The sequence below is a fragment of the Carassius auratus genome, chromosome 38 (assembly GCF_003368295.1).
Source record: "Carassius auratus strain Wakin chromosome 38, ASM336829v1, whole genome shotgun sequence".
Classification (NCBI taxonomy): domain Eukaryota; kingdom Metazoa; phylum Chordata; class Actinopteri; order Cypriniformes; family Cyprinidae; genus Carassius; species Carassius auratus.
The window spans coordinates 23,584,463-23,596,404 of NC_039280.1; the positions used below are offsets into that span (position 1 = coordinate 23,584,463).

The 11,942-nt window shown below is 39.8% G+C and overlaps 1 protein-coding gene across 1 annotated transcript; it reads left to right on the forward strand.

The window, feature by feature from the left end:
• Positions 1-2,880: 2,880 nt before the first annotated feature.
• Positions 2,881-11,062, forward strand: cox15 (cytochrome c oxidase assembly homolog 15 (yeast)). Its single transcript, XM_026224870.1, has 9 exons — positions 2,881-3,100; positions 4,239-4,402; positions 5,867-5,989; positions 6,109-6,295; positions 7,652-7,819; positions 7,912-7,993; positions 8,172-8,326; positions 8,405-8,518; positions 10,500-11,062. Exons 1-9 carry the CDS (start codon positions 3,035-3,037, stop codon positions 10,629-10,631), a joined length of 1,191 nt encoding a protein of 396 aa, XP_026080655.1. The 5' UTR covers positions 2,881-3,034; the 3' UTR covers positions 10,632-11,062.
• The last annotated feature ends 880 nt before the right edge of the window (positions 11,063-11,942 follow it).

Consider the following 11,942-nt stretch of genomic DNA (forward strand, 5'->3'; position numbering starts at 1 on the left):
AATAACTTTTTATTTAAATAATTTCCTTTTTTTTTTTTTTTTATGCAAAGCCAAATGTCCAAAATCACAAAACTGACTGATAGGCCTACACTGAGAAGAAGAAGAAGAAGAAAACCTTTCTTGTCATCAGTAGTTGTTTGTATTGTGTCAGGAAGGTGTTCTGCAGCTGGTACACTTTGCTTTAGACAAACACAGTGGAAATAAAGTCACCGATGGACATACTGCAACATACATAGAATTATGATTATGATACATATCCTTTCCATGGCATCTTCATTTATTTTTATTTTATAGATGCCTTTTCTGGTCTGGTTGAAGGTTTTAAAGGTCCCGTTCTTTATGATCCCATGTTTTAAACTTTAGTTAGTGTGTAATGTTGTTGTTAGAGTATAAATAATATCTGTATAATGCTAAAGCTCAAAGTTCAATGCCAAGCGAGATATTTTATTTAACAGAATTCGCCTACAAAAAAACGACCCGTTTGGGCTACATTCCTCTAGTTCATGCAATAATGACGTCACTAAAACAGTTTTTTGACTAACCTCCGCCCACATGAATACACAAGAAAGGGGGCGTGGCCTTTTTGCGATCTGACAGAGAAGAGGAAGAGCTGTGTTTGTGTTTGTTGCCAAGTCGTCGAAACGCTGTTATTTTCATCTCGGAGTCCAATCATCTTTGTTTGGGTTTCCCAGGAACGCTGTACTTGGAGATTAATGGTTACAATTTATGTTTAACTCGGTTCCCGAAAATTATAATCCACATGTAAAACTATGAGCAGCACATTTTGCTGAGGACAGCGATCTTCCTCAATCTCAATCAGTTTAATGCCGGATTCGCACAAAGATTATTCTTAAAAGATGGAGCAGTTCCCTCTTTGTCTGGAGAAGGCGTTGTTTATGGACCACAGTAAGTGTATTTTATTATTTAAGTTGGTGCATTTAACAGTTTCTGTAACTTATTACACAAAGGGCAATGCTGTTTAGCTTTGTTAACTAGATGTTAGGGCTGTGCAAAAAAATGTAATGCAATTTTCATGAGCATCTCGTCAGTAAAAACGCTCCTGTGATTATAAGTACATCTCCAGCACATGCTCCTGCTCACTTGCTTCTCAAAACTAGTCCAATCGCACGTTTCCAGGAGGGCAGCCTGCGCTCAGCTGCTGTCGAATCACAACACAGGAACCGCTGGCCCAATCAGAACTAGTTACTTATTTCTGAAGGAGGGGCTTTATAGAACAAGGAAGTCATCAGCCCGTTTTTATGACAGTGAAAACAGCGGTATACAGATAAGTGAATTGCGTGAATACTGTTTTTTTTTTACACGCGAAACATGAACATGTTCTATTGCACACTGTAAACACAATCAAAGCTTCAAAAAAGCACGAAGAACGGGACCTTTAAGGATGAAGGATAGTTTAAAGGGTACATAACATAGACCATTTCACCTAATCTCATGTGAATCTTGAGTACCTATAGAGTAGTACTGCATCCTTCATATCTCCAAAAAGTATTTAGTTTTATCATATTTATAAAAGAAAAATACAGCTATCCGATTCTCTCCGAAAAAAGCCGAGCTCCTGGAGGCGTGCCGTCACAGAAATGATGAGCACACACAAACGCACTTGCTACACTCCGTTGCTGCCCTGGAAAAACAAACTGCATCCACTGTTCATGTAACACTGGGTTCTTGGGGAAGCTGAACACGGTCAACTTTCCCTCACATCCAAAAAGACACTTATTTGGAGACATTCTCAAACAAATCCTATGCATCGCTGCCGACGATTTCCCGAAGCGTTTATGGGCGAGGTCTTTCTCTCCTCCTTTTCCGAAAGAAATGCTCATATAAGGAGTTCACAATCATCTACGCCATTAGATCCACGATCGAAAAAAAAAAAACTGCCAAAACTTGTACCAACCGGAAGTAAGATTTTCAGCACAGAAATTCGTCCAAATTATTCTTTTTTTTTACTTTGGCCATGTTTAGCATGAGAATCCATCTCTTTAACACTGTGAACATCGATGTGTTCACTGATGACGTTGGGAAAGAGCGTAGGCTCATGGGAGTTGTTGTTCATTGGAACAAGCGCTCTGTCGCTCCCTATCATTCCTCACTCATTCTAACTTAGTATTTTGACAATCACGTCTTTTCGAACGGAGAGATATATGAATTATGAGACCCCTATCAAATCAATATTCCATCTGTCTAGTAGTAATATATGTTTAAAAAACACGGTCGCCTTTCGTTAATAATTATAATTACGTTATACTATGATATCGAACAAGTTAGAGAACTGCATTTGAAGCTACTTTATTCAGCTAGATATAGAACAAATGTAGATTTACATGAGAGCTAGTCTGTCCCAAAACCATCTCGGGTCATTTATTTCACCTGTACGTTTGCGCTTCACAGAACATGCAGGCAAAGCATAATCATGATCCATAACTAAGTTATTGATTGAGGTTTAAATACGAATATAAACAATATAAATATAAAATATAATAGTCTCGATCAAGGCTACTACTTTTTCTTCTTCGTCTCGTCTTTGCTTCTGTTCATCTTTGTATTTGGCGGTTCTGCAGGAAGTTAGATAAACTAGAGGGGTCAAAGTTTATATGACGCCATAGACGGGCGACAAAACGGAAATAAAGAAACGTGCCGTGTCTTCTAATTAAACTATAATTTTCTCCGGATTTGAAAGTTCGTGGAAACTGCCGGGAAGATGTAAGTACACAACTAAAAAATATATGTAACATAGATATAGTGATTTCTGCTATTTTTAAAGCAGAAAAATTACATATTGCGCCTTTAAGGAAAGCCTTAGATGACACGTCCAGTACAGCAGGATCATCTCATGTGCTACAGCAGGGGGCGCTGATTCTTAGGAGGAGGAAGCGGCCAACAAAACCAGAAGAAGAAGAAGCAGCAGCAGCAGCCGAAGAAGAGCATGGGTAGTTATGTATGTTGGTTACGTGACTAGTAATTTCATAATAATTTCATAATAAAGAAAGAGAGGGTTATCCGCGAGATTGAGATCATGGTGCTGCCAGTACTCAGACTTGCCTTGTCGTGTAGCTGTCAAACTGCGGGGAGAAATATACAGGTAAGACACGAATATTATTACAGCAGCGGTCAGTGTGTGGATATAATGTCATCTTCCGCTAACACACATGTGCTCTATCAGTGTGCAGCACTCAGTGTAAAGAGCCTATAGCTGCATGGTTTGTACTGCAGAGACCTTCCTGAATCAAATCATGTTACTCAGACTCTCCAGCGGTTATTAACTCTATATTAACATCCGGGAAGATTTTAACGCGTTCATCCACACACACAGTACAGTACAGTACAGTACAGTACAGTATAGACACCCGTTAACATCCCCAGCACCTGCACATCCACTCAGAGGTCGAGCCAGGGTCACAGCGAGATGAACACTTCCCACTACCTCCCATTATATGAATACAGTAACATACGTAATGAATTATTAAAAAACAACAGCTCTACAATTCACTTAAATGTTGTTTTCCAGTTCCACTAGGCTCACAGTTACCACAAAGATTTACCACAGGTGACAATTTGCCAGTGCCTCCCTTTGTATTATTATTATTATTATTATTATTATTATCATTATTATAAAACTAGAATATTTACATTTACACAACAATGGATACAAAAGGCATGATATATTTACTTGTTTTCCGTACAAAAAAAATACATTACAATTTACACCGGTCATATCTTGTTCAGAAGTTCAAACATATTATATATTTTTTTGCATAAATGAAGATTTGTAACCACTATTTAAAATATGAACGCATATACAGTATATTTATGATAAAAACAGTTTTACATGACAGATCTACAGCTGAAGAGTGATACGAGACTCTTCAGCTATGTGTTCAATCACACTGTTGCTGTTTTAGGAAGATACTTACAGAAATATGCTATTTACAACTACTTCACAATGTACAAATCAGAGCTCACATGGTTTTTAAAAAGTTATGATGTATGATACGTTTTTATCCTGTGATCAGGAATATATAATAAGTGCATCTGGTCATTCCTAATAAAATCATTAATATTTAATGATCTGAATGCAGCACTGCAACACTTGAGTGATGAGGTCAGCGGAGCGTTTACTAATAGAGGTCACGTTACTGACCTGTGACCTCTGGCGATCTGATGCCTCTGTGTGTGTCAGCTGATCACTGCAGTCTGTGTTGGTTGTGGATGTGTTCCAGCGAACCCCTCTGAGACAGTGGCTGCTGAGGAGAGGACAGACCACGGTGACGTCAGTCCGGACGGGGGCGATCCCAAACGCCGCGAGCGATCGAGTGCTGGGCCGCTGGCTGCTGGGCTGCAGTGGGCTGGTGCTGGGCGCCGTGGTCCTGGGGGGGGTCACCAGGTGAACACACACGCTCATCATGCCTCAGAAAGTCACCTGTAATGAGTCAGCATGACTAGACAATCTCACAGTGATTGTGTGTAGTCTTTTCTTATATAGTGGTTAAAAAACGGGCAAAAAGCAACCCCTCAGTAAAACCACCATCCACTTTGGATTAATAATGTGTGTTATGCAAAACTTGCATGCAACATGCAAAAACATGCAAACCAAATGTTAAAAATATCAACTTAAGATAATTCACAAATAATGGTGATTGGCCAATCAGAACTCGCTTCTGTAACACGCTGCGCACAAGTGGAGTCAAGTTTTGGTCATTTTTTGTGCAGAATGGTTAAAGCTTTTGGTTAAAATGGTTAAAAACTTTAGAATTTCTTTAAAAAGAAGGCAACAGAAAAGGCACGATTCTTCCTTCATTAGAATGTAAAAACATGTTACTGTGCTGTATGTGTGACTGAGGGATCGAGAGATGATGGGAGAGCTGACATAAGCCCTATTCGGATGGGACTAGTTTTACAGGGGGTCGTTAGAGAAATCTGCGTTTCACAGAAGTACTTGGTGATTTTAATCCCGTCCGAATCTGCCACGTCTGTGTTTTTCTCACACAACCTCTGTGATAATTCCAGAGCAAATTACCTACCGTTTTTCAGCAAACTCAGTGATCCTCTGAGAAAACTAATCCCGTCCGAATGCGAATGTCTGTGATTGCCGGTGATATTTTATTTCACAACGCGGTTCCTTGTGTGTTTTGGCCAACGTGAATTACCGTAGATGCTCTTACCGCGCGGATGTTTGATATATTTGCTTAGCGGCAAATAAATAATAATAAAAAAATAATACAAATAATAAAATCAAGAGCAAGATCGCTTAAACTGTTAATACCGGCTACTGTAATATCAGCATCAGGTAAGATTACTCACGTTCATTTATGTACTCAGTTACATAATGTTTTAATTACATTTAAAAAAAAAAAGAAGGAAAACACGTTAAACTAAAGGAACCACACATTAACATGGTTTTGTTATACTAGCCATTTAGTATTTATTGTGTAATAATACTAAGGCAATCATTCTGAATGAATGCAATGCACGCATACAGAGCGCGTGATCTCTGTGACGCCCAGATGCACAAATCAGACCCTCCCACCTCTGTAATAAACACAGAGATGTTAGTCCCGTCCGAATTGGTACATGAAAATCACAGACGTCAGGTGATATGAATCGAAACTCAAACGTAGTTTAGAAAACTAGTCCCGTCCGAATAGTGCTATAGAGTCACTCATTGACAGAAACCAAAGAAAACCATCTCGAGAGTCCAAAAGCAGGATAAAGCCTATTAGAATATTTATTTCAAACACTGGACTGACGTTATGAGCTCTGTTGCCCCCTGAGTATCTGTCCTGCCAGACCAATGCTTGAAACATGCTCCTGGTCTCCCTGCGGTCTGACTGACGGCTGTGTGTCTTAGACTGACGGAGTCCGGTCTGTCTATGGTTGACTGGCATTTAGTGAAGGAGATGAAGCCGCCGCGGACTCAAGCCGAGTGGGAAAACGAGTTCTCCAAGTACAAACAGTTCCCAGAGTTCAAAATGTGAGTATATTTCTCATCTTCTCATGTGAGCGGAAGTACAGGTATGATGCTACTATACGTCTGGTGTGATTGGTTACGTGGAAATTGCATTCTCAAAGTGACGGTCATTTTATCCGCAGTATGAATCATGACATGACTCTGACAGAGTTTAAGTTCATCTTCTACATGGAGTGGGGTCACCGCATGTGGGGCCGGCTGGTTGGATTAGCTTACATTCTTCCTACAGTGTATTTCTGGAAGCGAGGATACTTCAGCCGCTCCATGAAGCCTCGTGTTTTGGGTCTGTGTGGCTTTGTTGTCTTCCAGGTAATCAGTCATCATGCAGTACCATGAAATCTCATCTCCACACGTCCAACAAAAAACATGTTTAGTGTAGTATTAGCTCTGTAGGGTAAATGATTGTTGCAAGGTGATTTGGAAAGTCTCGAATAATTGAAATTTTAAAAACGTTTAATATTTTATCCTCGCCAAGGCTGAGCCAGTTGAAACAATAATACTCTGAGATAGTATTACCAAATTTTTAATTTTCACAGCTCAAGACTTTATCATTTTTTTATTTCGTGGGAAATATACCAAACATACCAAAAGCGTTTTCGTAAAGCTTGTTAACGAATTTGACGAAATTTATGCAAAAATGTACGAGGCTGTATCTTTGCAACACTTTAGCAAATTTATACCAAACTTGCTACGTTTTATACCAAGAATGACTTAAGGGCACATGAGTAGCCTCGGCACAGCACCACCCACTGGTTAGAAAATATACAAAATGTGACTTAAATATTTTCTAAACAATTTTACCAAAAATCATTAAAATAATCTCATTCGATTCCAATTTTTTTCTATCAGCCATTTTGAATGTGGACCGTTTCGGTTCACAGCAGGTAAAATAAGAATTGAACGCCTCACTATTTTTCTCAGTAAACATATTTCTAAAGCTGCCGTTGACTTGAATTCTTCACCAGATGTCTGTAACAACCCAAGACATCCAAAACAAACAAGTTCAGAAAGTAAGTTCTGTGTTATAACGTGGAGTGACACAGGGAAAAAGTATTGAACGCATGAAGAAAGGAAGATGCAGAAAGGCATGGACAGCCCAGACACCAGCTGAAATCAACAGCACCTTCAGAAATATATTTACTGGGAAAAATGGTGGTGTGTTCAATACTTATTTTACCCACTGTATGTAGTAAAATACAGTATTTTGCAAACGCTTTAACTTTTTTAACTTGCCTAAAGCTTTTTGATATACCAAACCAATTTCATAAAGTTTGTGCAAAAAAGGACATGAAGCTATATCTCCACAATGCTTTAGCAGATTCTGACCAACCTTGGGAAGCGTTACAACAACGATGACCTGAGGGCACAGAAGGAGTTTTGGCACAGCAAAAGATATAAAACATTGCCATTTCTGCTTAAAACTTCTGACCAGTTTGGCCAAAATAGACTGGTTTCGTTAGATTCGGAACAGCATGCTGAATCGAACCGAATCCTATGTCTGCCTTTTTTTTGGTTTTGACCATTTTGAGTTTAGTAGTAAAGATCTGAATGACCAGATGTCTTTAACAGGGCTCTCCGTGTCTGCTCCTGCAGCGCTACCACACTGCAGAGTTAGTTCAGATTGTGCTGTGTAATTAAGATCTGTTAATGGATGCACGTGCTCAGGGGCTCCTGGGATGGTACATGGTGAAGAGTGGTCTGGAGGAGAAACCCGAGTCGTACGACATTCCCCGTGTGAGTCAGTACAGGCTGGCGGCTCATCTGGGCTCCGCTCTGCTGCTGTACTGCTCCAGTCTCTGGATGGGACTCACTCTCATGCTGCCTGCCAACAGGGTACGCTGTGATTTCTGCTCTGCTCGGCCTGCTGCTGTTTCAGGAGCTTTGGATGTGTTACAGGTCAATCTTCTGTCTCTGCTCCACTCTAGATACCTGACAGCAGGAGTTTTCTGCAGTTAAGGAGGTTTGCTAAGGTTACGGGCGGCCTGGTCTTCCTCACGGCTCTCTCTGGTGAGAGCAAACGCATGACATGACTTGTGTGTTCTTGTGTTTATTATAAAGGATTCTTTTAATAACTTAAATTGAACTTGGATCTTTAGTCTGTAACTCAATGTGTCAGGATCAGAGGATGATATTTAAGGCTGTTTGGTCTAGTTTGACAGTCTGTGTAATTCATGGTCTCTTTCAGGCGCCTTTGTTGCTGGACTGGATGCGGGTTTGGTTTATAACTCTTTCCCAAAGATGGGCGAGCGCTGGATCCCTGATGATCTTCTGGCTTTTTCCCCAGCCGTCAAGAACATGTTTGAAAATCCCACCACGGTTCAGTTTGACCATCGCATTCTGGTAAGCACTGCTCCTGTCAGCTGAAACGTGTGTGCTCTAGCAGAAGTGGTTTATCTGAGGTGTTTCCTGTGTGTGCAGGGCATCGGCTCACTGACCGCCATCACAGGACTCTACCTGTTCTCCAGACGGGTCCATCTGCCCAGACGGGCCAAGATCGCGATCGGCTGTCTCACAGCCATGGCCTATACACAAGTAAAAACCCCAAAACTGCACCATAAACAGCACTACACACTCATTAGGAGTCCAGTCCTATTGTATTTGCACCCATTTTCTTCCTCTTCCTCTTCTAAAATTATTATTGACCAAAACGTGCTTTAATGTGCTATTGTGTTTGATCAGATTTTTTGTCTTTATTATTATTATTATGCCTTAATGAAAGCAGTGTCTAAATGCAATCGGACACATTGGAAATGCTTTGAGGAAACAACGAGTGAGAAATCATCATAGCTCTGCTTGCATAAGATCGAATACATTGACAACTGACATGCATCTTCTTTGGTGCAAACGCTAACATATCTTCCAAATATCACAAATAAACAAAAATGGACACCTGTAGCCGATGAGATTTCAGCAGCTAGTTATGTTGTTGACATTGACATAAGTATTCAGACCTTTTGCTATGATACTTAAAAAATTTAGCTTAGGTGCATCCCATTTCTCTGGATCATCTTTGAGATGGTCCTACACTCTGAATGGAGTCCAACCGTGGCAGTTTTTTGAGGTGACTAAACCTGTCAATATAATAAACCAACCAAACAGGGATGAAAGATGTTTGGAACAAGCAGGACTCTTCATAGAGCTGGTCACCCAGCCAAACTGAGCCGTAAGGATGGAGCGAGAGGCGAGGTAAGAACCTGATGATCATGTGTGGAGATAGGAGACTTCACTGATCTGAGGTCTATGTCAGATTGGCCAGACTGAAGCCTGTCCTCAGTACATGCAAGCGTTTCAGAAAAACATCTGTGATGAACTGCATCCAATCATCACGTCTGCTAGGAAACCAGGCACAGCTCATGCACAGTGTGATTCAGATGTTTCATAGTGTCAGGGACTGGAAGGTTAAAAGGAAAGTGGAACAAATCAGAATAAAGAGATATCAGACTGGACCAAAGGGTTTAACTTCCAACAGGACAATCAGCACAACACAAGTGACTTAACAACGATTCCAACCAAACATCTCTGGAGGGATCTAAGAGTGGCTGTTCACCAGCAGTCCCCTGAGGAAAATCCCAAAATCCAGAAGTACAAAGCTTGTGGCATCATCCCCAAAAAGGCTGCAGTCACTGCCAGTGGTGCTTCAGCTGACTGAGTTAAGGGCCTGAATACTTGTGTTGTCTTCAGTACTCTCTGAAATACTCTCTGAACACACTACAGTCAAAGCGAGGCTGTGTACTAACCTTGGTGAGGGCTGACCACAGTGGCGTTGATATTTTTACTAAATACACCGCAGTTGCACAGGCTTTTCTCAAAAATTTTGTCTAAAGCTTCTCGTAATGAATTATATGAATTCACATTTTTTTTATATGAATAATGTCATAATTATTAATGTCGTAATTTTCTCAGTGTAATTAAATCTTAAATTCTTAATAGAATAAATCTATTAAATTATGAACTTTACACAAACATTGTCATATTGTGATAAAACAATAGCATCCTTAAAAAAAAGAATAAATTGGTACACAATATACTATTTTAATTTAAACTACATTCAAAATGCACCAGATTTGGGTATTCTTGCAATAATAATAATTATTATTGTGCATTTTTTATAGTAAATTTTAAAGTACTATTTCAGTAAATGGTGTAGAGAACTATTCCAGCAGACTGTTTCATCTAGATGGTGATTTAACTTAATATTGCAAGTTATTTGTTTATTTATTAATTTTTTACATGGGCTATGCTGTACACAAGTGTTGTAGTGACAGTATCAGTATTTTTTACCTTGCTGTTAAAAAAAAAATAGCTACTCTGCCAGTTTACTTTAACAAACACGATCAGTGCTACAACACATGGATTAATGTGTGTTTACTTTGAAAAATAAAAAGAACTTGGACTGGTATCCTCCCAGTATTAAGTAGAACTATCTGGATTAAAGCGATTACATGTTTATAAGCTGTGCCTTGAAGCTTCAGAAACTGGTGCTAATCAAGTGTTTTTCTGATGTGATTCTCAGGTGGTTTTGGGCATCAGTACGCTGCTGCTCTATGTGCCCACCTCGCTGGCCGCCACACATCAGTCCGGATCAGTGGCGCTGCTCACCTTCGCCATCTGGGTCTTGGCTGAGCTGAGAAAGGTGGTCAAGTAAAGTGTGTTCAGAGTTCATGCTATAATAATGCATCATTTAATAAATCATGCTTTAGGCACGTGAGCGACATCTTTTTTTTTTTATAAGTGTGGGTTTATATGAAGTCCTTATAGACTCAGGTGTATTTGTGAATTATATATTGAAATGTTTAATTTCTTTTTTTTAAACCTGTTTGATTTATGCAAAATTGTGTTTTTACTGGATGACTGCTTATTTAAAATCAATAAAATTAGAATCTGTGTTTTCTGTTGACATTCATCTAGAGCAAGTGCATTTCATATATAATGTATATTATACATGTATATTATGACTTGCTGAAAATAAGCAGCTTGAAACACAAGAATTGCACTTTTGATTTGTTGCCACGAGCAACATTACATTTATAGTGATTTAAATGAATAATTAAATAAAGGGATTTCCCTGAAAAACAATCTCTCTCCCCTAAGTGTTGGATCATGCAGTGTATTTTTGTTGTGACAGCAGTGTTATTGTTGCACGACAGCTAACACACAGTGCAAGCCTGGTTTTGTGAGCTGAGGTTCACACTTGTTTGCAGTGTGTGATTTAGTCCATGTGTGGTACAGAAGCAGCACAGACTGCTCCTGATCGGTGGCTGTTTACTACAAACACAAACATTGATGCTGAAAGTGCCCAGTTCTGGTCCAGATAAAAAAAAATGGATCCGTGCCGGTATTGGACCGTTGTGCCAGATCTGGACCAGAACTTCTGGTGTTCATATTTGCCGTAAACAATGTGGTCAATCTCTAGGAGAGCGTGCGAGTACTGAATGGGTTAAACACTGGCGAGAATAATGCAGTTTAGAGACTTAAGTCATGATGCAACACTGCCTCGATTGTGTCGACTGTTCAGCGTGCAGCTATTCCTGTGCAGAACCAATGTGATCACCCACGCCGAGACGTTGCCGCTGCATGTCATGCCAAATCATCGGCCGATAACAATAAACAGTCATTAGTGTCATCAGTCTCTCAATCCAGCAAAACATTACTGAAGAAGTTCAGGAAGCTGGGATGTATTCAGTACAAATGTATACAACACAAGATTTGACATCTGAGTGTCAATGTAAGATATGTGACAGATGCAATTAATGAGATCATAGCTAATAGCAGTGATTGAGTGTGAGTACTAGGGAAATCTTGTTTAGCTGAAGAGAGTTTTGGAAAGGGTTGGGGATTGAACAGATCGGGCTGCAAACATGCAAGAGTTGTACAAGCAATATTCTGCACTTTTTGCAGAGTCAAGTGAACCACTTTTCTCTCTGTTAAATGACATCACCACATTCATGCGTGGGTC